This window comes from Anolis sagrei, chromosome X (assembly GCF_037176765.1).
Source record: "Anolis sagrei isolate rAnoSag1 chromosome X, rAnoSag1.mat, whole genome shotgun sequence".
Lineage (NCBI taxonomy): Eukaryota > Metazoa > Chordata > Lepidosauria > Squamata > Dactyloidae > Anolis > Anolis sagrei.
This window is the reverse complement of record NC_090034.1, coordinates 49916345-49941470: the sequence shown is the minus strand read 5'-3', so window position 1 is coordinate 49941470 and position 25126 is coordinate 49916345. Positions and strand designations below refer to the sequence as shown.

General features: G+C 44.4%; 1 protein-coding gene across 2 annotated transcripts in view; it reads left to right on the top strand.

Moving 5' to 3' along the window:
- The window catches only part of NFIC (nuclear factor I C), a 111400-nt gene that overhangs the window by 40306 nt on the left and 45968 nt on the right, over nt 1-25126 (top strand). For both annotated transcript variants that reach the window (XM_060785191.2, XM_060785190.2), the window contains exon 2: nt 4722-5253. In XM_060785191.2, coding sequence (XP_060641174.1) covers nt 4722-5253 — 532 coding nt within the window. The remainder of the gene's footprint in view (nt 1-4721; nt 5254-25126) is intronic.

The following is a 25126-nucleotide window of genomic DNA, read 5'->3' as shown; positions in this document are numbered from 1 at the left end:
TATGAAATATTATTATTAAATTTATCACCATTATTTTTATTACATTTATTACTTAAAGTTATCTTCATCATTTCTATGACACTTATTATTATTAAGTATATTATTAAATTTTTATTATTATTAAATGTGTCATTATTTTTATTACATGTATGGATGCCCTGGTGATCTTGTGCGTTGTATATAAAATCCAACAGATCGCATTTGTACTTTTAAAAAAAATATTGTTTGTAAAAATATTCAAAAATTCCCCAAAAATCAGTGGATGAGTGTAACATTCCGAAACTTCCTGGTGACCTTGTGCATTGTGTATAAAAACCAAGTCAATCGCTCTTGTAGTTTTGTTGTGTTTTTTTTAAAGTTTGTAAAAAATTCAAAAATTCCCCCCAAATTAGTGGACGTGTGTAACATTCTGAAACTTGGTGGGCTAACAGTGGGAAAGGTGTGGTATATACAATGATAGTGAGTTTCACCACAATAGCTCTGAAAACAAGGGAGAAACAAGCCCACTTGCGTGATCTCTTAATGGCAGAAAGTAACAAAAAAATGTTACTTCGTTATTGGGTTGCTGTGGGTTTTCCATGGTCCAGAAGCATTCTCTCCTGATGTTTTGCCCACATCTGTAGCAGGCATCCTCAGAGATTGAAGGGTCTGTTGGAAACTGGGCAAGCGGCGTTTATATATCTGTGGGATGTCCAAGGTGGAGGGAAAGAACTCTCATCTGTTGGAGGCAAGTGCGATTGTTGCCGTTGCCCAACTTGTTTAGCGTGGAATGGCCTTGCAGCTTCAAAGTCTGGCTGCTTCCTTCCTGGGGGAATCCTTTGTTGAGAGGTGATTTGCTGTCCCTGATGGTTTCTTGTCTGAAGTTCCCCGTTTTTGAGCGTTGTTCTTCATTTACTGCCCTGATTTTAGGGTTTTTTAAAATACTGGTAGCCAGATTTTGTTCATTTTCATAGTTCCTTTCTGTTGAAATTGTCCACATGCTTGTGGATCTCAATGGCTACTCTGTGTAGTCGGACATGGTGGTTGTTAGAGAGGTCCAGCATTTCTGTGTTCTCAAATAATATTCAATGTCTAGGTTGGTTCATCAGGGGCTCTGCTATGGCCGACTTCTCTGTTTGGATTAGTCTGCAGTGTCTTTCGTGTTCTATGATTCACGCTTGGGCAATGCTGCTGTGTTTGGGGGTCCCTATGGAGACTTCTTGTCCATAGCTGCATGGTAGATGGTAGACTCTTGCAGAGGTGAGAGGATCCCTCTATTTTGCTGAACGGAGCATTTGTTGGATTTTCTTGTAGATCCTCTGTATGTTGTTTTTCTTCCTCAGCTTGTTCAATGCATGGTTCTAAATGGTTCTAAAGTACTTACAAAACTAAAGTTCTGGTGGTGAAAATTTCAGAACTCTAACAAAACTCTCAAATTTTCATTATTAATGGCATTTCCTAATTAGTTCTGTCATAAAAATCACCAATAACGAAATAATAATTAAATTTTGAAAGAGTTAAGACATTTTCACCACCAGAACTTTAGTTTTGTAAGCACTTTCGAACCATGCATTGAACAGGCCTATTCCCTCTGCAGTCTGTGGTTCCCTTGATGTATGGTAAGAACCCTTTTCCTCTGGGTGGATCTTTGTCTTGACTCTTGTGGCTTGTTCTTGGTCTTGCAGCTCTTCTGATGTCTGTTTGCGAACACAGAAACGCTGGGCCACTCTCACAACCACCATGTCAGACTACACAGAGAAGCCATTGAAATTCATAAGCATGTGGACCATTTCAACAGAAAGGAAGAAACCATGAAAATGAACACAATCTGGCTACCAGTATTTTTTAAAAAAACTCTAAAAGCAGGACAGTAAATAAAGAGCAAAACTCAAAAAGCAGGGGAATTCCAGACAAGAATCAATCAGAGCCAGCTAACACCTCCCAACAAAGGATTCCCCCAGGCAGCAACCAGCCAGGCCTTGAAACTGCGGGCTATTAAATGCTAATCAAGATGGCAAATTACATTCACATGTAATTCACATGTATCTCTAGCAGACAAGAGTTTTTTACCCTACCCTGGACTTTCCACAGATATATAAACCTCACTTAGTTTCCAACAGACCCCTCAACCTCTGAGGATGCCTGCCATAGATGTGGGTGAAACGTCAGGAGAGAATGCTTCTGGAACATGGCCATACAGTCTAGAAAACTCACCGCAATCCAGTGATTCCGGCCATGAAAGCCTTCAATAATAATAATAATAATAATAATAATAATAATAATAATCTTTATTTATACCCCGCCACCATCTCCCCAAAGGGGACTTGGGGCGGCTTACATGAGGCCAAGACCAGAAATGAAATTACAATACAGTAACAAAAAACATAAGGCAATATCATAATAAAATAAAATAAGACAAGCATAAAATATAACAAAACAATACAAAATAAAACACAATCACAACAATACTTCATTATTGTTGCAAAATTGTTAGGTCCATAATTTTGGAAACACCCTTAAAAACACCCCTCCCCAATTTCATAAGGAGTATTGAAACATTTTTTTAATTGATCACACAGCCCTAGTTTGTATGTGTGTGTGTGTGTGTGTGTAGGTTTGCCCAGTGGCGGAAGGCTGAAATCCAATCGGGGATAATCCCAGCCTGAAAGGCAGATGTACATGGTTGGCTAATGAATTACTCCCATCGGAGACCTCACCTGGCTTGACCTTCCTTTACCTTGTCCCCTCCTCATCCTCGTTTGACCTTGGCTGCATCTATCTCCATTGCTTTGTGCGATGGGGATCCTGGGAGTTGTAGTTTGACGCGGTCGTGCCAAAGAGGGAGTTAATAAATCAACGGTCCCAGATGCAAATGCTCCAAAACCTATGTCTTTGTGCACTTAGATATGCTGTGGCGTCGGCATTTCTTTTGCCTGACGTGGAGGGATATCTGAAAACAATTGTGTGTAAGATGGTGTCAAGATGGTTTCACATACTATTATTTGGTTCACCGTTGGAAGAAAGCAAATGCGGTTGCTTCTCTCTTTGGTTCAGGGATTGATGTTGTTGGTTTTCTTTGGTGGGATGTTGATTTCAAAGGGATGGTGTTGACAATCTGTCTCTATTTGGAGGGATGCTGAAGTGATTCTGTTGATGATCTTTCTTGATGGGATGTTGAGATCAAAGGGATGATGATGATGGCCCTTCTCTTTTTGGTGGGACATTGAAGCTTTAAGGCAGGGGTCAGGAACCTTCGGCTCTCCAGGTGTGGTGGACTTCAACTCCCACAATTCCTTGAGGCTCAGCATTCACCCCAAAGGCTTACCTTGGCCTCAAGGAATTGTGGGAGTTGAAGTCCACCACACCTGGAGAGCCGAAGGTTCCCCATGCCTGCTTTAAGGGATGGTGTTGATGTCCCTTCTCTCTTTGGTGGGGTGATGATGTTGATGGTCCTCTCTTTGGTGGGATATTGAAGCTTTAAGGGATGGTGTTGATGGTCCTCTCATTGGTGGGACATTGAAGTGGGATATTGAAGCTTTAAGGGATGGTGTTGATGGTCCTCTCATTGGTGGGATATTGAAGCTTTAAGGGATGGTGTTGATGGTTCTGTCTTTGGTGGGACATTGAAGTGGGATATTGAAGCTTTAAGGGATGGTGTTGATGGTCCTCTCATTGGTGGGATATTGAAGCTTTAAGAGATGGTGTTGATGGTCCTCTCATTGGTGGGATATTGAAGTGGGATATTGAAGCTTTAAGGGATGGTGTTGATGGTTCTGTCTTTGGTGGGACATTGAAGTGGGATATTGAAGCTTTAAGGGATGGTGTTGATGGTCCTCTCATTGGTGGGATATTGAAGTGGGATATTGAAGCTTTAAGGGATGGTGTTGATGGTTCTGTCTTTGTTGGGACATTGGGGTTGGAGGCCTTTCTTTGGTGAGATGTTGAGATTGAAGGGATGATGTTAATGGTCTTTTCTTTGGTTGGATGTTGAGGTTCAGGGGTTGATGTTGGTTCTCTCTTTGGTGGTTGAAGGGATGATGTTGATGGTCCTTCTCTATTTGATGGGACATTGAGATTGAAGGGATGATATTGATGGTCTTTCTTTAGTGGGATGTTGAAGTTTTAAGGGATGGTGTTGATAGTTCTTCTCTTTTTGGTGCAATGCTGACCTCAAAAGCAATGGTTCTCAACCCATTGGTTCCCTAGAAGTTTTGGCCCTTAACTCCCAGAAATCCTGGAAACAGCTGGTAAACTGGCTGGGATTTCTGGGAGTTGTAGACCAAAACACCTGGGAACCCACAGGTTGGGAACCACTGCTCAAAAGGATTATGTTGATGGTCCCTCTCTCTTTAGTGCAGTGGTTCTCAACCTGTGGGTCCCCAGGTGTTTTGGCCTACAACTCCCAGAAATCCCAGCCAGTTTACCAGCTGTTAGGATTTCTGGGAGTTGAAGGCCAAAACATCTGGGGACCCACAGATTGAGAACCACTGTGTTAGTGGGACATTGAGGTCAAAGGGATGGTGTTAATGGCCCTTCTCTATTTGGTGGGACATTGAGATGGGATATTGAAGCTTTAAGGGATTATGTTGATGTTGCTTCTCTCTTTGGTAGGATGCTGAGCTCAAATGGATGATGGTCGTGGTCCTTCACTCTTTGGTGGGAATTATGGTGTTGTTGGCCTTTTTCTCTTTGGTGGGATTATGATGTTGACGCTGTTTCTCTCTTTCCTGCTTCTCCCTCAGGATGAGTTCCATCCCTTCATTGAGGCCCTTCTCCCCCACGTCCGGGCCTTCGCATACACCTGGTTTAACCTCCAGGCCCGAAAGCGCAAGTACTTCAAGAAGCACGAGAAGCGGATGACCAAGGACGAGGAGCGGGCGGTCAAGGACGAGCTGCTGAATGAGAAGCCCGAGGTGAAGCAGAAGTGGGCCTCACGCTTGCTGGCCAAGCTACGCAAGGACATCCGGCCCGAGTACCGCGAGGACTTTGTCCTCTCCATCACTGGCAAGAAGTCCTCCTGCTGCGTGCTCTCTAACCCGGACCAGAAGGGCAAGATGCGCCGCATCGACTGCCTGCGCCAGGCCGACAAAGTCTGGCGCCTGGACCTGGTCATGGTGATCCTTTTCAAGGGAATCCCGTTGGAGAGCACCGATGGGGAGCGCCTGGTGAAGGCCCCGCAATGCACCAACCCCATTCTCTGCGTCCAGCCCCACCACATCAGCGTCTCGGTCAAGGAGCTCGACCTCTACTTGGCGTATTTTGTCCGTGAGAGAGGTAAACATGTGTGTATGTGTGTATAGGGTGCTTACGGGCCATTTGGGTTGGATCTACACTGTCATATAATGCACTTCTATGGGTCTGCTCTGCATCTTGTAAAGCACTTCTGCATTAATGCATTGAACGGGTTGTTTCTGTGCGCTGACCTTGACCCCAGTCGTCTGGGACTCGGAATGAGCCTTGAAATAATCACCTGATCCCTCTAATTGGTCACAAACCTCAGGCAGTAAATATGCGGCTGATAAGAGCTTCTCGGGGCTGTCACTTTCCCTGGGCTGGAAGGCATTCTCCCTCCTTCCTTCCTTCTCTCTCTCTCTCCCTTTTTAAGGTGGAGCCCAGCTCCTGTTTAAGGCAGCATGGAGAAGTACATTTGCCGTTTTTTTCTCTGCAGCAACTAAACAAAAATAATCCTATAATCGTTTGGGTGGAATCTCTTTTCCTGGAGTTTGAATCCATGTCTTAAAGTGTCTCGCTCCCACTTCCATAGGACACCATTGTGACACGTTCTTCCTAATGTAGAAGCTCTGAAATATGATACCTTTTGGGATTGCGAATCCCAGAATCCTCAAGCCGACTTCCAGATTCTGGGAGCTGTGTTGGGAAAAAAAGAAATTTGTTTTGGAGTTTCGCAAGTATGGAGAAACTTTGAGGGAGACGAAACCCAGTTGATGTAGATTTTTCACAGCGAAGGACTTTTTCAATGCAAAATTCGCCTGAAGGTGTTTTTGTGTGGAAAATACTTTTTTCCGAATGCAGCATGGCAAGGATATTGTGAAATTTTGCATTTCGGGTTTTCTGATGGTTGCCAACCAGTCAGGGAAACTTGATATATGCTATATATTAACAATAGCACTTCTTATCTAATTGTGTTTACTGTGCAAACTTAGGAACATATATCGAGTTTGGCTGGACCAAAGACCTTTGTGATCGCTGCCAACCAATCCAGGATCCTGTACTAATGATGATGATATCATGCACTTCTTAGCCCGTTGTGTTTGCTGAATGAACTTCGCATATAGAGAGTTTTGCTGAACTTAGAATCATAAGTAATAACTTGAATCCTTCCTGATGGTTGCCAACCAATCAGGAATTTTGTCCTAGCGGCAATGATGTCATAGCATCCTAGAGTTGCAAGAAGAGCCCATAGGAGCCATCTAGTCCAACCCACTTCTTAGTAAATTGTGTTTGTCAGGTAAACTTCACATATAAGGAGTTTTGCCTCTTTGAGTGTGGCCACCCATTCTCTGAGTGACAAATCTCCTTCAGGAGAGATAAAGCGGGGTATTATTATTATTATTATTATTAATAATAATAATAATAATGACATCACAGACCTTCCTAACCCGATGAGTTTGCTATATGAGTTTAGGACCATTTTGTTATAGCAGTTGGATGGGACCAAAGACTGATTGAGCCCAGTCTGCTAATGGTGCCCAACCAGTTCTGTCTAGAATGCACTCTCTTGCTTGTATCCTCTAGCACCGAGTTCATCCAAAATATCAGGAGGCTTTAATCTTCGGCATCCCACTATTTACAGCTGTACACAGATCCATAATTATGATACACAGATGTGTCATGGCTGGTAGGAATGAGAGAAAGGGCCTTCCACATGATCGTCCCCGGCCTCTGGAACACCCTCCTTAAAGAAATAAAAGTGACTTCCTCCCTTCTCTCTTTCAAAAAATAGTTAAAACTATTTATTTATTTATTGTTTAACGTATTTATACCCCACCCTTATCACCTCGAATTGGACTCAGAGCGGCTTTACAGAACACACATACAACAAACATTCAATGCACAACACAAACAGAGGTAAAGGCAGTTTTTCCCATCTTATTTCCGGCATCTTGGAGGCTGTGTTTGACTCCGGCCATCAGGGGAGGGTGTGCTGTCTCCATCTTCCATGCCAAGGAGCTTTCCTCCAATCCATGCCCTTTAAGGGTGCCTTTATTACCTCCCTGCTGAAAGCGGTACCTATTTTATCTACTTGCATTTCTGCTTTCAACCTGCTAGGTGAGCAGGTGAGTTGGGGCTAACGGCGGGTGCTCACCCTGCCCCGGGCTCAAACTGTCAATCTTGCCTGCTGTGCTAAGCCCGGCCATGTGCTCATTAGCATATGGAGAGGAGGAGGACTAGACTAGTTAATACACCTTTGACTGGAAACTATTATTGTACCCCAGCTTTGTCGGTTTGGTTGGTGCTGTTGACATCATGGCAACATAATTAATTTTGACTCTCTTGATTGAACTTTTAGTCATTCTGGAATTTGAGGTTCATGTTTTTAGGTCAGATATAATTTAATTGATTATGTAATTTTAGTTTTAGGTTACAATTCGCTGTTAAATGTTGGTTTCTTTTGGGATTTGGGTGGGTTGTTATTGTATTTGTGTCATGGCGGTTTTCAAGGCATTGAACATTTACCTTTTCCTGTGTGTTTGCTGGAATCTGCCCTGAATCCTCTCGGGGAGATAGGGTGGAATACAAATAAAGTATTATTCTCATTTATTATTACAAACGAGACTCAGGATGAGATTCAGCAAGAGACACACAGAGAAAGAGAGTCATGGAAAAGAGAAAGAGGGAGCATTTCACTCTCCTTTGATAACTACCTGATGGCTTGTCATCAGTACGGGACAAACGAATGATGCAACCTCTAGTCATAAACCTCACATGATTATGACTCAGCCAGTTCTGCAATCATCTCAGTCATTCCACAGAAGTTGATCACATGTCCATTAGAACTGTATTTTCACATAGATGAAATGCTAAGGCATTTCTGTCCCACAAAGTCTTTCCAAGGCAGGACTCACTCTTGTCTGGACGTCTATCCACCAGGATGGTACGAATGGGGTCTTTTTGCGTGGTCGGACGGGTAGCCATTAGTGTCTCTTCTATGAGTCTTGCTTTGTCTGTGCCAGGGATGGTGAAAGCCGAGAGACGACCGGTTGGTTGGCCGTCATTAAGATGCGGCTCCCGTTGTCTCTGACATTATCAGTCTGGACCAGTTGCCATCGCTCCCCCTTCTCTCCTCTCCCTTCCTTGCGATGATACTCTGCGTCAGCAGAATTTCTCTGAAACAACTCCAGAGGCGGTTATCTCCAACGGAGAGCTTTGCCGCGGAGTGTGGGTCATAAGAGAGTCCCATCCTGCCCAAGAATCCCATACTGGGTTCCGAACCCCTGTCCTGTATCCTTTAATAGGATCTGAACTCGGGGCTCTCCCTTCCTTTGAGGTGCATTTCCCCCGTTTTCAAGAGGTGGGATTTTGTGACTGCAGTGGACAGGAGGAGGTCAGGGCTGAAAGTCAAAAGCGGTGCAGCGTAATGGTAATCAATCTCCCGCCATCGATCAAATGCGTTGTGTCGCAGCCGTTCTGGCAAGGAAATGCCCTTGCGCACTGGAACGGGGAGAGGGAAGAATAAGGGAATGAGAAAAAGGGCTTTCGGAGGAGAGGATGCAGCCAAAATGACATGGTGAAGAACTGACCGTGGGCCAGATCTGAGAGCATTCCTCTCTTGCTGTCCAGAGAAGTCCTGTGTGCACATTCGTAGTGCAATGGTGCTAGTTTAACTCCCATGACACCCACTTATGGAATCCTGTGTTGTTGATGTTGTTGTAGGTTTTTCGGGCTATATGGCTATGTTCTAGAAGCATTCTCCCCTGACGTTTCGCCTGCATCTATGGCAAGCATCCTCAAAGGTTGTGAGGTCCTCTGAGGATGCTTGCTATAGATGCAGGCGAAACATCAGGAGAGAATGCTTCTAGAACATAGCCATATAGCCCGAAAAACCTACAACAACCCAGTGATTCCAGCCATGAAAGCCTTCAACAATACAATAATAATAATAATAGTAATAATAACAATAATAATATAAAGTACTACTACTAATAGCTATTAGTAGTAGTAGTAGTAGTGGTAGTATCATTGCCATCATCATCAACCTGATCCAAATGGCCACAAGGTCTTAAGCCAGTAGTTCTCAACCTGTGGGTCCCCAGGTGTTTTGGCCTACAACTCCCAGAAATCCCAGCCAGTTTACCAGCTGTATAGATTTCTGCGAGTTGAAGGCCAAAACATTTGGTTGAGAACTATTATTTAAGCTATTATTATCAGTATGTTTAAGCTATTATTATCTTAAGCTATTATTATCAGTATGTTTATTGTTGTTGTTATGGGCTATTTGAAAAAGTCATTTTTAAATTGTAAAAAATGCATAAGGTTGTGGGTAAACTACAACTCATATCATGCCAGGTTAACCCCAAGAAACTCGATCAGTACCTAAAGTTGGTTATCTTGGGAAAGTCTGCTCAAGATGCATCATCGGTGGGGTTCAGTGTGCTCTCTGGCTGCAGGGTAAACTACAACTCCCACCATGGTGAATCAGTCCTCTCAAACCCCTCCAGTAGGTTAAGCTGATCATGGGGATTCTGTGTGCCAAGTTTAGTCCAGGCCCATCATCAATGGAGATCACAGTTTCCCTAGATGTGGGTGAACTTCAACTCCCGAAGAGGATGGCCAGTTCACCCCCAAAACCCTCCAGTAATCAAATTTCGGCATATCATGTATGTGTGCCAAGTTTGGTCCAGATCTATCATTGTTTGGGTTCACAATGCTCACTGGATGTAGGTGAATTACAACTCCTCCAAAATCAAGGTGAATTTCCCTGGTCACGGAGCCTCTGTGTGCCAAATTTGGTCCAATTCCATCTTTGACGGAGTTCAGAGTACTCATTGATTGCAGGTAAACTATAAATCCCAGTAAACTATAAATGTCCAGGCCAATTCCCCTCAAAACCCACCAGTATTCAATATCTTATGTGTGCCAAGTTTGGTCCAGATTCATCATTGTTTGAGTTCATAGTGCATTCTGGATGTAGGTGAACTATAACTCCTCTAAATCTCTCCAAAGACCTCCAGTATTCTTTGTTGGTCATGGGGGCTCTGTGTGCCAAGTTACTTCCAGGTCCATGTTGGGTAGAGTTCAGATTGCAGTTCTTAGATTGCAGGTGAATTGTACATCCCAGAGCCTACAACTATAAATCATGGTAAATTCTCCCCAAACCTCTCTAGTATGTTCTCCCCTGACTTTGCTTAAAGTTGGGTTAAAGGCAAAAACCAAACCAAAGTGAATCTGTGTTTTTCAGTTCATGAAGACGAGGCCGAAGTGAAATGCAGCATTTCCTTCTCATGTCTGCGAGAAAACTTCCAATTTTTGCTGGAGCTCCTAAAGCAATTGGCTCCCATAAACATCTGTTCTCCCCGAGATTTGTTTTTTCCTCTCCGACCACAGTCTGCAGTGTTGAGTGTATTACTTATTAATGGCAAAGGCCTACCGCACATTTATTTCTCGATGCGAGCCTGGAAGTGCTTTGCTGCATTCATTCTCCGGTATAGAATATCCATGTTTTGGTGCCTTATGGGTTGTTATAGTTCATGTCATCGATTTAGTTCTAGTTTTGTAGGACGGCTGAAGCGTTTAGGGTCCTGTGAGAGCATTACCCCATACTCTCCTGAACCAAAACTTGGATGTCCATCTGTTGGGAGGGTTCGGATTGTGGACCAGGATGAGTTTTGGTGTCTATTAGGGCCCACCTACTGTTATCATTATTGTGTTTATTAGAATGTTATTTTATGACTGCTTTTTTCTTATTATTATTATTAATGTATTCTGATGATGTTGTTGTTGTTTGTTATTTATGCTTCGATTTTATTGCTGTAATATGTTGTCCGGGCTTGGCCCCATGTAAGCCGCTCCTAGTCCCCACTGGGGAGATGGTGGCAGGGTATAAATAAAGATTATTATTATTATTATTATTATTATTGACGATTGATAAAAAAGTCTTGAGTTTTTAGCGCATGTGTCGGGTATTGCTTCGTAAGTACGGATTGAACGAATCTGATCCGAGTTATGACGCATAATGAAAAATTGCACAACCCTAGTGCCTATAATTAAGGAAGAAAGGCCTTTGGTTGCAGGGAAGTCATTGCATGCGGGGATGCCTCCCTCGTTCTTTGCCTCTTTCTTTCTCACTCCCTCCATTGCTTTCTCTGTTGAATTAAAGATGAGGCCGGGAGCCTGGCCTGCACCTGTCCCCTTCTTCCTCCTGCCAGCCTTGGCAACTTCATTGCCCTCTAATGGGCTTGCAGTTACCCGCTTGGCCGCTCGCCCGCCTGCCTTCATTCAGTGCCACGGCGGCGGCAGCTGCCGGTGCTTCCCTTCGACGGACAGATTTTGTTGTCTTCCCCTCCCTGCCTGCCAGAAAGTCCATTAGGATCACTCATCCTCTTCTTGGCAGGCGCAAGGGTGCCAGCCTCCTTGGCGCGGGCAGCCGAGCGGAGGCATCAAAAGAGCACCTCGGGAAAGGCATCACTTCCCAAACACAGGCAGATGCAGGAGGGGCGTTCCATGGAGCGCCCAAAGGGGTTCCCCAATGCCAGGCTTGCCCAGATGGCAGGTGCCAAGGCCTGCTTTGCCCACCAATTGTACCCAATGTGGTTCTCTTGGTCCCCTTGACAGATGGATAGATAGAAGGATGGGTAGACAGATGAATAGATGGATAGAGGGATGGATAAATCGAGGGATGGATGGATGGTGGATGGCTAGATTAATAGAAGGATGGATGGATAGATAGAAAGATGGATGGATGGACAAACAATCAGCTACTATCTGTCCATCCATGATCTGTCTATCTATCTGTCTGCCTGTCTGTCTGTCTGTCTATCCCTTTATCTACCTACCTGTCTGTATGTCTGTCTATCTATCTATCCCTCTATCCATCCATCCATCTATCTATCCTCTGTCCATCCATCCATTCTATCCCCTTCCCTTCCCTTCCCTCTTTCTTTCTTTCTTTCTTTCTCTATAGATAGATAGATAGGCAGATAGATCAATAGATAGATAGATAGATAGATGATGGATGGACAAACAGATAGTCGCTGAATGGCTCAATAGATAGAGGGATGAGAGAGAGAGAGATAGGATGGATGGATGGATGGATAGATAGATAGATAGATAGATAGATAGATAGATAGATGATGGATGGACACACAGACAGATAGTCGCTGATTGGCTCATTACATAGGTGGATGATAAGAGAGAGAGAGAGAGAGAGAAATATGATGGGCAGATGGACAGACAGACAGATCGTAGCTAACTGGCTCAATAGATAGGTGGATGATAGAGACAGAGAGGGGTGGGTGGATGGATAAATGATTGGTGGCTGGATAGATAGATCATCTATCTATTTATGATGGATGGATGGACAGACAGATAGTAGCTGACTGGCCCAATAGATCTGAGGGATTATAGAGAGAGAGATTGGATGGATGGACGGACGGACAGACGGACAGACAGGCAGTAGCTGAATGACTCAATAGATAGCAGGATGATAGATAGATAGATAGATAGATAGATAGATAGATAGATAGACAGACAGATGATGGATGGACAGATAGTACTTGACTGGCTCAGTAGATAGGTAGATTATTTATTTATTTATTTATTTTATTGTATTAGAAGCAAACCAAGGGTACAGTTGTGATATATTTGAGAAAACACAAAGTTTAAAAACTTGGCATTCTATTAAATATCCTTTGACCAGTAGCTGGCCACTTGGAGTGCCTCTGGTGTTGCTATAAGGAGGTCCTCCATTGTGCATGCGGTAGGGCTCAGACTGCATTGTAATAGGTGTTCTGTAGTTTGCTCTTCTCCACACTCGAATGTCATGAACTCCACTTTGTGGCCCCATTCCTTAAGGTTGACTCTGCATTTCGTGGTGCCAGAGTGCAGCCTGTTCAGCGCCTTCCAAGTCGCCCAGTTTTCTGTGTGCCCAGGAGGGAGTCTCTCATTTGGTATCATCCATGGATTGAGGTGCTGGGTTTTAGCCTGCCACTTTTGAACTCTGACTTGCTGAGGTGTTCCTGCGAGTATCTCTGTAGATCTTAGAATACGATTTCTTGATTTAAGGCATTGACATGCTAGCTGATGTCCAAACAGGGGGTGGCCCAGAGAAGTCACTGCCTTGGTCCTTTCATTATTGACTGCTACTTCCCGGCAGATGTCAGGTGGTGCAATACCAGCTAGACAGTGTAATTTCTCCAGTGGTGTAGGGCGCAGACAGCCTGTGATAATGTGGCATGTCTCATTAAGAGCCACATCCACTGTTTTAACATGGCATGTATTCCGCACTGGGCATGCGTACTCAGCAGCAGAGTAGCAAAGTGCAAGGGCAGATGCCTTCACTGTGTCTGGTTGTGATGCCCAGGTCGTGCCAATCAGCTTTCGTATGATATTGTTCCTAGCACCCACTTTTTGCTTGATATTCAAACAGTGCTTCTTGTAGGTCAGAGAACAGTCCAGGGTAACTCCCATGTATTTGGGTGAGTTGCAATGCTCCAGTGGGATTCCTTCCCAGGTGATCCTCAGAGCTCAATATTCTTGTCTGTTCTTTAGATGGAAAGTACATATCTGTGTTTTAGATGGATTAGGAATCAGCTGTTTTTCTCTGTAATAGATAATAAGAGCACCAAAAGCTTCTGTTCAACTCTTTCAAAGTTCCCTGCTTGAGCAGTGATGGCACGATCATCAGCATAGATGGAACTCTCTGTCCCTTCTGGCAATGGCTGGTCATTTGTGTAATTGTTGAACGTTGATGGAGCAAGCACGCTCCCCTGAGGCAGGCCATTCTTCTGTTTTCACCATCTGCTTCTCTGGCCCTGGAATCCAACAAAAAAGCTCCTGTTTTGTAGCAGGTTTCCTATGAGGCAGGTGAAATAATACTCCTTTGTGACATTACAAATTTTCCTTAGGAGAAGGCGATGATTTACAGTGTCATAAGCTGCTGACAGGTCTATGAAGACATCTCCTGTGATCTGCTGCCTTTCAAAACCGTCTTCTATGTGCAGACTCAGGTTCAGCACTTGTGATGTGCAGCTTTTGCCTTTCCTGAAGCCAGCTTGCTGTGGGATCATACATTGTATTTATTTATTTAAAACATTTATACCCCGTCCTTCTCGACCTCCGCAGAGGGACTCAGAACGGCTTCCAAACACGCAACGATTTGATGCCAAACATAACATAAAACACATAATAAATACATCCACAAAATTAAAATAATTCTAAATATTATTAAGAACCCACTCACCAGATTAAAATCATCAGAACACGGGTCTATGTTTTCCATGATTCGATGCAAAATAAGTCTCTCCAGAACTTTGTACAAAGTTCTGAATAGGTAGATGACAGATGATAGAGAGAGGATGGATGGATGGATGATTGCTGGCTGGCTAAATGATAGATAGATAGATAGATAGATAGATAGATAGATAGATAGACAGATTGATCTATCGATCTGTCTGTCTGTCTATCTTACAGAATTTGGGAATTCCCCCCCCCCCCCCCTCTTTCTATCTTAGTGAATCGGGCTGAATGGGTTTTGGCATTTCATCTGTCTGTCTATTTATCTATCTATCTATCTATCTATCTATCTATCTATCTATGAATGACATATCTATATGTATGTATGTATCTGTTCATCTATCTATCTATATCTCTATCTCTCTATCTTAGTGGATCAGACTGAATGGGTCTTAACATCTATCTCTATCTATCTATCTATCTATCTATCTATCCCTCCCTCTATCTATCCCTCTATCCAGCCCTCTATGCATCCATCTCTCTCTATCTATCTATCTATCTATCTATCTATCTCTCTTAGTGGATCAGACTGAATGGATCTTGGCATTTGTCTATCTATCTATCTATCTATCTATCTATCTATCTATCTATCTAATTTCTGTGTTAGTATGTACAGTATGTGTTCATCTATATCTATCTATCTATCTATCTATCTATCTATCTATCTTAGTGGATTGAACTGAATGAATGGATCTTGGCATTTCTTCCAACTATCTATCTATCTATCTATCTCTAAGTTATTATGTATATATGTATCTGTCAGTCTATCTATCTACGTATCTTTCCATCTATCTATCTCTCTTTGGCTTGAACTGGATGGACTTGTGGTCTCTTCCAGTTCTCCGCTTCCATGATTCAATTATTGATTGGCAAAGGCATGCCAAATGCTCCAAAAGCCACCTGGTGCCCGCTTTCCCACCCTCTTTCTTTTTTCCCAAAGCGAGAGAGAGCGAGACGAGGCGGGGGGGCTTCCTCGGTTTCCCCACCTGCCTCCCATCTGCCCAAAACTGGCATTGCCATCTGCTTGGCTTGTGTGAGGGAGGGTCGCCTGGTGAGCGCCAGGACGACAGCTGCGGCCGATTGTCTGCCTGCTTCGGAGAGGTTGGCACCGGCGGCCAGGCGCGGATTCCCTTCCCTTTGTGCCAAAGTGGGCAAAGCCGAGCCCATTGACCCGCACTGGCATCGTTCGTGGCAAAAGGGGTACCCATTTGAGCACCATCTGCTTCGTCTAGCCATCTGATTCACACCCATCACTTCCACAGACATTTCTAGAATTTAGTCCTGCAGGGGAAATGAGAAGCTGTCAATATATTAATATTAAATATTAATAATATCCCACTCTAATCTGGTGAGAAATTGCACTTAGAAACGTGGTACCCAGTGGATTGCATTATCACCCCTCCAGCTACCCAATTTATTGCCGTGTGTTTGTATCTGTCTGTCTGTCTATCTATCACCTATCTCTAGGTTAGTATGTATGTATGTATCGGTTCATCTATCTATTGATCTATCTATACCCTGAGTCCCCTCGTGTCTGCCTGTCTGTCTATCTATCTATCATCTATCACCTATCTCTATGTTTGTAGGTATGTATATATCTATTTGTCTATCTATCTATCTATCTATCTACCTATCTATCAGCTATTTCTAGGTTTGTTTGTATGTACGTCTGTATCTGTTCATCTATCTATCAGCTATCTTTAGGTTTGTATGTATGTATCTGTTTGTCATTCTATCTATCTATCTATCTATCTATCTATCTATCTATCTATCTATCACTCTGATTTTGTGAGAAATCGCACTCAGAAAGGGTGTACCCAGTGGAGTGTATTACTGCCTTTCCAGCTAACCAATTCCATGTATATATTCGCCACCCACATTTGCTGAGAAAGTGAATTTTAATTACAACATTATTATTATTATTATTATTATTATTATTATTATTATTATTATTATTATTATCCGGTCCACTAAGACAGAGAGATGACAACAAAAACAACAACAACAATAATATTTATTTATATCCCACCCCATCTCCCTGGAAGGACATGCAGGAAAAGCAGAATCAAAGCATCCCCAACTGATGTCATCCAGCCTTTGTATTATTATTATTATTATTAATAATAATAATAATAATAGGAGAAACCCCCAGGGCCATCCAGTCCAAACCCCTTCTGCCTTCATGCAGGAAACCATAATCAAAGCACCCCCAACAAATGGCCACCCAGCCTTTGTAATACTAATAATAATAATAATAATAATAATAGGAACAATCCCAGGGACCATCCAACCTTTACAATAATAATAATAATAATAATAATCATCATCATCATCATCGGAGCAATCCCAGGGGCCATCCAGTCTTTGCAACAACAACAACAGCAACAATCCTAGGGGTCATCCAGCCTTTGCAGTAATAATAATAATAATAATAATATTAATAATAATAATAATGATGATGATAATCGGAGCAATCCCGGGGCCATCCAGCCTTTGCAGCAACAACAACAACAGCAACAATCCTAGGGGTCATCCAGCTTTTGCAGTAATAATAATAATAATCAGGACCTCAAAATCAAACTGCAAAGGTTCTGGCATAAACCAGTACAGGTGGTCCCAGTGCCATGCCAAAAGATCTCAGCCAGCATTTGGAAACAATAAACATTTACAAAACTACAATGATGATGATGATGATTATGATGATGATGATGATGATAATAATAATAATAATAATAATAGCAGAAACCCAAGGGGCCATCACAAAGCCCTCCAACAGGCTTTGCGGCACCCCGAGGGCTTCCCGGAGCACACTTTGGAAACCTCTGATCTAGACACTACATGTGCATTGGTGCAGCTCAGAATTGCATTGGCTTTTGTGGCTGACGCGTGTCGGATGTGGGATGCGGAAAGAAAGGCCAAAAAGTGCCAGGCTTGGGATCCCGTGTTAATTTGGGGGGTGGTCTGTCCCCCCCCCCATTGGGCACCCCTCAAAGGAGGGCCAGCAGGGCCTCCAAAGCCTGTCTTTCCCCTCTCTCTTTCCCCTCTCCCTCCTTCTGCCTTTCCATCGTTTCCCTCCCTCACCCCGGCCAGGAATGTGGGTCAGGACCGCCCATGGCAGGCCTGCGGTTGCCAGCATCTCTGCAGCCCAGGGGTCAACTGAGGACGCAGACGCAGCCACAGCAGTGCTTAAAGGGACAGCGGCCCGTCCGGCCCGTTCAGCCCGGCCTCCTTCCTCCCTCCCTCCCTCCCTTCCCCGCGGCCTCCCTTTATTTAGCCTGACGTGGCACTGCCTCCCTCTCTGCCGGATTCCCTGCAACGGGCCTCTGGCGGGTTTTGCAGGCCTCAAAATCAAAACACCGCCAGCAGCCAAGCCGAACTTCTGGCCCTCTTGGGTCTCCGGCTTCCCAGTCTTCCCTTTCAGTTTTCTCCTCACTCCCTGCTTTCAGAAATCTAGGCTTTGTGGATGAAGCATGAGTCCCAATTCTGGTCCTCTTTGGTCTCAGACTTCACTTAGTCTCCATCTTCCTCTTTGGTTTGCTCCGACTTGCAGAAATCTAGGCTTTGTGGAAGAAGTATGAAGCCCATTCTGGTTTTCCCTAGTTTCAGACTTCACTTAGTTCCAGTCCTCTTTAGTTTGGTCCTTACTCCCCGCTTGCAGAAATCTAGGCTTTGTGGAAGAAGTATGAGCCCCCATTCTGGTCTCGGACTTCCCCTAGTCTCCGTTTCCCCCTTCAGTTGTGGTCCCTGCTTGCAGAAATCTAGGCTTTGTGGAGGAAGTCTAAGCTCCATTAATGCTTGCAGAAATCTAGGGTTTTTGGAAGAAGTATAAGATCCAGTTCTGATCTTCTTTGGTGTCAGATTTCCCTTTATCACCGTCTTTCTTTTTAATTTGGTCCTTACTCCCCGCTTGCAGAAATCTAGGTTTTATGGACGAAGTATAAGACCCAGTTCTGGTTTTCTCTGTTCTCAGATGTCTCTTCGTCTCTGACTTCTTCTACAGTTTGGTCCTTACTCCCCGCTTGCAGAAATCTAGGCTTTGTGGAAGAAGTATGAGCCCCATTCTGGTCTCAGATTTCCCCTAGTCTCCGTTTCCCCTTCAGTTGTGGTCCCTGCTCCCTGCTTGCAGAAATCTAGGCTTTGTGGAAGAAGCATGAACACCCATTCTTGTCTTCCGTGGTGTCAGATTTCACTTAGTCTTCCCCTTTGGTTTTGGTCCTTACTCCCCACTCACAGAAATCTAGTATTTGTGGACGAAGTGTAAGACCCAGTTCTGGTCTTCTCTGGTCTCAGACTACACTTAGTCCCTACTCCCCGCTTGCAGAAATCTAGTCTTTGTGAAAGAAGTATGAACCCTCATTCTGGTCTTCCCTGGTCTCAGACTTCACTTAGTCTCAGTCTTCTCCTTCAGTTTGGTCCTTACTTCCCGCTTGCAGAAATCTAGGTTTTGTGGACACAGTATAAGACCCAGATCTGGTGTTCTGGTGTTCCCTGTTCTCAGACGTATCTTAGTCTCTGACTTCCTCTACAGTTTGGTCCTTACTCCCTGCTTGCAGAAATCTAGGCTTTGTGGAGGAAGTCTAAGCCTCATTTCTGCTTGCAGAAATCTAGACTTTGTGGAAGAAGTATAAGACCCAGTTCTGATCTTCTTTGGTTTCAGATTTCCCTCAATCTCCGTCTTTCTCTTTAATTTGGTTCTTACTCCCCGCTTGCAGAAATCTAGGTTTTGTTGACGAAGTAGAAGACCCAGTTCTGGTCTTCCCTGTTCTCAGACGTCTCTTAGTCTCTGACTTCCTCTACAGTTTGGTCCTTACTCCCTGCTTGCAGAAATCTAGGCTTTGTGGAAGAAATATCAGACCTGGTTCTGATCTCCCCTGGTCTCGGACATCCCCTTACAGCCCTTGCAAGTTCAGCCAGGATTTGCTGCGGGAACAAATGGTTTTGTCGAAGTGATTATATAAGAGAACCGGATTACACAAGGGGAGCGGGTTTTATGTAAAGGGCAGCCCTATTCCATGTGAGGCTTAGAATGCCGACTTAATGCCACAAGGCATGCTTTCGGGTCAAAACAGTACCGTCCAGACGTTTCTGGCTACTTAGCTAGCTGCCGGCACACGGATTGTGTTAATCTTTTGCTTGGATCCGGCTCAGAATAGAATGGGAAGTATGGCTTCCCTCGATCTCTAGGCATTAGACTCCTATTGATCCAGACTAGAATCTCATTGGGCTTTTTCGCTGTCACATCTCACTGTTGCCTCACCTTCAGCTTGTGTTCTACTAAGACTCCGAGTCCCCTTCCACATGCCGTCACTTATCCCTTATCTTATACTAGCTTGGGTACCTGGCGTTGCCCGGGTTATTAGAAAATGTCATTTTTTAAATTGTATGAAAGGCATAAGGTTGTGGGAGAACTCCATCGGTGTTTGGGTTCACAGTGTTCTCTGGATGTAGGTGAACTACAACTCCCCCAAATCAAGGTGAATTTCCCTCAAAACCTCCAGTATTTTTTGCTGGTCATGGGGGTTTTGTGTGCCAAGTTTGGTCCAATTCCATCTTTGGTGGAGTTCAGAGTGCTCATTGATTGTAGGTGAACTATAAATCCCAGTACCTACAACTCCCAAATGTCCAGGCCAATTCCCCTCCAAACCCACCAGTATTCAAATTCGGGCATATTGGGTGTGTATGCTGAGTTTGGTCAAGATCCATCCTTGTTTGGGTTTGATAGTGCACTCTAGATGTAGGTGAACTACAACTCCTATAAATCCCTCCAAAGATCTCTAGTATTTTTGTTGGTTATGAGGGTTCTGTTTGCCAAATTAGTGGAGGTCAGAGTGCCCTTAGATTGCAGGTGAACTATAAATCCCAGTACCTACAACTCCTATAAATCCCTCCAAAGACTTCTAGTGTTTTTGTTGGTTATGAGGGTTCTGTGTGCCAAGTTACTTCCAGGTCCATCGTTGGTAGAGGTCAGAGTGCTCTTAGATTGCAGGTGAACTATAAATCCCAGTACCTACAACTCCTATAAATCCCTCCAAAGACTTCTAGTGTTTTTGTTGGTTATGAGGGTTCTGTGTGCCAAGTTACTTCCAGGTCCATCGTTGGTAGAGGTCAGAGTGCTCTTAGATTGCAGGTGAGCTATAAATCCCAGTACCTACAATTCCTATAAATCCCTCCAAAGACCTCTAGTGTTTTTGTTGGTTATGAGGGTTCTGTGTTCCAAGTTACTTCCAGGTCCATCGTTGGTAGAGGTCAGAGTGCTCTTAGATTGCAGGTGAGCTATAAATCCCAGTACCTACAATTCCTATAAATCCCTCCAAAGACCTCTAGTGTTTTTGTTGGTTATGAGGGTTCTGTGTGCCAAGTTACTTCCAGGTCCATCGTTGGTAGAGGTCAGAGTGCTCTTAGATTGCAGGTGAGCTATAAATCCCAGTACCTACAATTCCTATAAATCCCTCCAAAGACCTCTAGTGTTTTTGTTGGTTATGAGGGTTCTGTGTGCCAAGTTACTTCCAGGTCCATCGTTGGTAGAGGTCAGAGTGCTCTTAGATTGCAGGTGAGCTATAAATCCCAGTACCTACAATTCCTATAAATCCCTCCAAAGACCTCTAGTGTTTTTGTTGGTTATGAGGGTTCTGTGTTCCAAGTTACTTCCAGGTCCATCGTTGGTAGAGGTCAGAGTGCTCTTAGATTGCAGGTGAGCTATAAATCCCAGTACCTACAATTCCTATAAATCCCTCCAAAGACCTCTAGTGTTTTTGTTGGTTATGAGGGTTCTGTGTGCCAAGTTACTTCCAGGTCCATCGTTGGTAGAGGTCAGAGTGCTCTTAGATTGCAGGTGAGCTATAAATCCCAGTACCTACAATTCCTATAAATCCCTCCAAAGACCTCTAGTGTTTTTGTTGGTTATGAGGGTTCTGTGTGCCAAGTTACTTCCAGGTCCATCGTTGGTAGAGGTCAGAGTGCTCTTAGATTGCAGGTGAGCTATAAATCCCAGTACCTACAATTCCTATAAATCCCTCCAAAGACCTCTAGTGTTTTTGTTGGTTATGAGGGTTCTGTGTGCCAAGTTACTTCCAGGTCCATCGTTGGTAGAGGTCAGAGTGCCCTTAGATTGCAGGTGAACTATAAATCCCAGTACCTACAATTCCTATAAATCCCTCCAAAGACCTCTAGTGTTTTTGTTGGTTATGAGGGTTCTGTGTGCCAAGTTACTTCCAGGTCCATCGTTGGTAGAGGTCAGAATGCCCTTAGATGGCAGGTGAACTATAAATCCCAGTACCTACAACTCCTATAAATCCCTCCAAAGACCTCTAGTATTTTTGTTGGTTATGAGGGTTCTGTGTGCCAAGTTAGTTCCAGGTCCATCGTTGGTAGAGGTCAGAGTGCCCTTAGATTGCAGGTGAACTATAAATCCCAGTACCTACAATTCCTATAAATCCCTCCAAAGACCTCGAGTATTTTTGTTGGTTATGAGGGTTCTGTGCGCCAAATTAGTTCCAGGTTGCTGATCAATTACTCTGTTTATTTATTTATTTATTTATTTATTTACAGTATTTATATTCTGCCCTTCTCACCTCGCAGGGGACTCTGGGTGGAGCACAACGCACATATACATGGCAAACATTCACTGCCATAGACACACAACATATATAGACAGACACACAGAGGCTATTTCACTTTCCAGCTTCGTGAGGGTATGCTTGAATTCCGACCACCGGGGGAGCTGTTGCTTCACTGTCCATTTGTGACACTGTTGGCTGTGTGCCATTGAAAAGAATAGGAAAGGTCTATAGGAGAGGCAGTGGGCGGGGCCATGTAAATCCCACACCAGTGGAGAGAGTCGTAAACACTGGGGTGCCTATGGTGGAGGAAACACATACAATCTAGGATGGAATTATCCCAGTATGAAAGCCTTCACTTGGGTGGTGGGCAGTGTGGTGTTTACGGAGGGCATTGGCAGGGCTCTTGGACATGTTTATGTCGCTCACTATAACCTCCAATGTCATTGGAGGGAGGGCCTTTGGTGGCTCCTCATGGGTGGGGATCATAGCTGTTTGTGGAAGCAGGAGCCTCTCTGTGAAAGTGGGCACCCCAGCCACATACACACATACATACTTAGATAGATGGACACCATCCTCCAATGGATGCCGCCTCACCTTCAGCTTGTGGTCTACGAAGACTCCCTCTTGTTAGATCGGTGTGTTTTGTTTTCTTCCTGCCTAAGTGGAGCAGTGTATCTTAGGGTGGAGAGATTTGCATTGGGCGTGAAGGCATCCGTTGACACCCGGGATGCATGCATAGTTTGGCATGGAGACAGCGCCGTAAGGCCAGAGGGAGAGAAATCTGGGCTTTACACCTCCGGCGAAAGGAAGCTGGGCCTTTCCACCGGATCCCTTCCCTGTGCCCATATTTTTGAAAAATGCCTTCTCTGCCTCGTTCCTCCTCCTCCTCCTCCCCCGGCGGCCGTTGATGGGAACTGACTTACTTACGGTAATTCCTCGGGCGAGCAGCCAAAGCACAAACAGCTCTCCCCTGGCCTTGGACACCGCCTCCCGCCTTGCAGCAGGGACAAGAAAAATATAATCAAATCCCTTTCCAAATTTCGTTAGGAAGAAATGCCAACTTGCCATGGGATTGCCGAGCGTTGCAGTTTGCCTACGGTCTTAGATAGCCACAGCTGGCTCTGTACTGTCGAATGAGTGCGGTTTGATACCATAGGATGTTGGGATTTGCAGTTTGCACTCTTGGGCAAAACATGGCTCGGGACACTGTGAAACTGCGACTCTTACCGCGTGGAGCCGTCAGCACTACAATGTCAAGTTTGTTTTTTTGTTTTTCTTGTCAGGAGTGACTTGAGAAACTGCAAATCATTTCTGATGTGAGAGAATTGGCCATCTGCAAGAATGTTGCCCGGGGACACCCAGATGTTTTGATGTTTTACCATTCTTGTAGAGCCCCCAGTGGCGCAGTGGGTTAAACCCCTGTGCCGGCAGGACTGAAGACCGACAGGTCGCAGGTTCGAATCCGGGGAGAGGTGGATGAGCTCCCTCTGTCAGCTCCAACTCCTCATGCGGGGACATGAGGAAAGCCTCCCACAAGGATGATAAAAAAATCAAATCATCCAGGCGTCCCCTGGACAAAGTCCTTGCAGACGGCCAATTCTCTCACACCAGAAGTGACTTGCAGTTTCTCAAGTTGCTCCTGACACGACAAAAAAAAATTATTGTGGGAGGCTTTTCTCATGTCCCTGCTTGGGGAGCTGGTGCTGATAGAGGGAGCTCATCCACACTCTCCCTAGATTCGAACCTCCAACCCGTCATTCTTCTGTCCTGCCAGCACAAGGTTTTAACCCATTGCGCCACTGGGGGCTCCACACTGTCAAGTAAATGGCCACGATTCCCTGCAATGGGATGTTGGAATTTGTAGTTTGCATAGGACTGAGCCAAAGTGGTATCAAACTACATTAATTTTGCAACGGAGATAAATCCCCGGTTTGATTTCTCTCCTCCATGCACCATTCTAAGTACAGATTGGAAATGCATCTCTAGTGTAGATTGAATGCCGTTGACCCCACTTGAACCGCTGGGATTTGTAGTTTCAACGGATTTCAACAGCCACATTTGCTTTCGCCGCTCTGAATGACTGCCTTTTTTGCTCTCTCTGAAATGGGAGGATCATGGATTTGGGTCGTGCGCCTTTCTTTTGGCCAACGGTTGCATAGTTTGGCAGCACTCCCAACTCCTAACAGCTTCCAGAGAAAGACAACAATTTTTCAAAATGTTCTCATTGTATAGGAGAGAGAGAGAGCGTGTGTGCGTGTATATGCAGATGAACTTCTTGTTGAGTTTTGCCGATCCTTCCCTCTCCGTCTTTTCCTTTCTGCCTGGCACTGAAATGCTTTGCGCTCCCATTTTGGAGAGGCTTCGGGAAGGACGGCTCGGTGCCAAGGAGAGCGCGACTTTTGTTCCAAAGTTTAAAAATAAAATTGGGAGGGAGATTGAGAGAAGAGAGAGAGAGAAACCAGCCCCTTTGCCCTCTTTCCGCCTTGGCACCTCTCCTTGGGCAGCTGACGGGCAACTGTTTTTTTAATTCAAGAAGAGAAAGAAAGAACTTTTTTCACGCTGTAAAAACTGGTCTTTTTTTTTCCTCTTCAAAATGGCTGCCGATGAACTGCGACATTGCGCATGCGTTTGGTGGTGTGTGTGTGTGTCAAGTTTGGGGACCTAGATTATATATATATATATGTATATACATATAAAGGAATGGAAGCGAGAGCCAAAATTCCCATTCCAAAATAAACACCCGATGAACTCGGTGTTCTTTTTCGGCCGCCAACTCTGCCGTTCTTCCCATTCACTCTTTTTTTTTTTTTTTGTTCCCAATGATCCCAAGACAGAACTTTGACGAGTCCGAATTCTTTTAAGGAGAGAGATTTTGTTCAAATTCCTTGGACTTTCGGGTCCTAAAATTGGATGCCTTCCAGGCTCTTTTCGTGAGCAGCGAAGGACACGACTTTCCGACGTTGACCACGAAAAAAACCCTCCGCTATTGTAGCTCCATACAAGTTTTGGTTTGTGTTTGGACAGAAGACAAGTTGGATGGTTTCTCTCTCGTCTCGCCGGACCCATCCATGAGGTTGGATCCAGCCCTTTTCTCGCCTGGGTTTCCAAACCTGGCT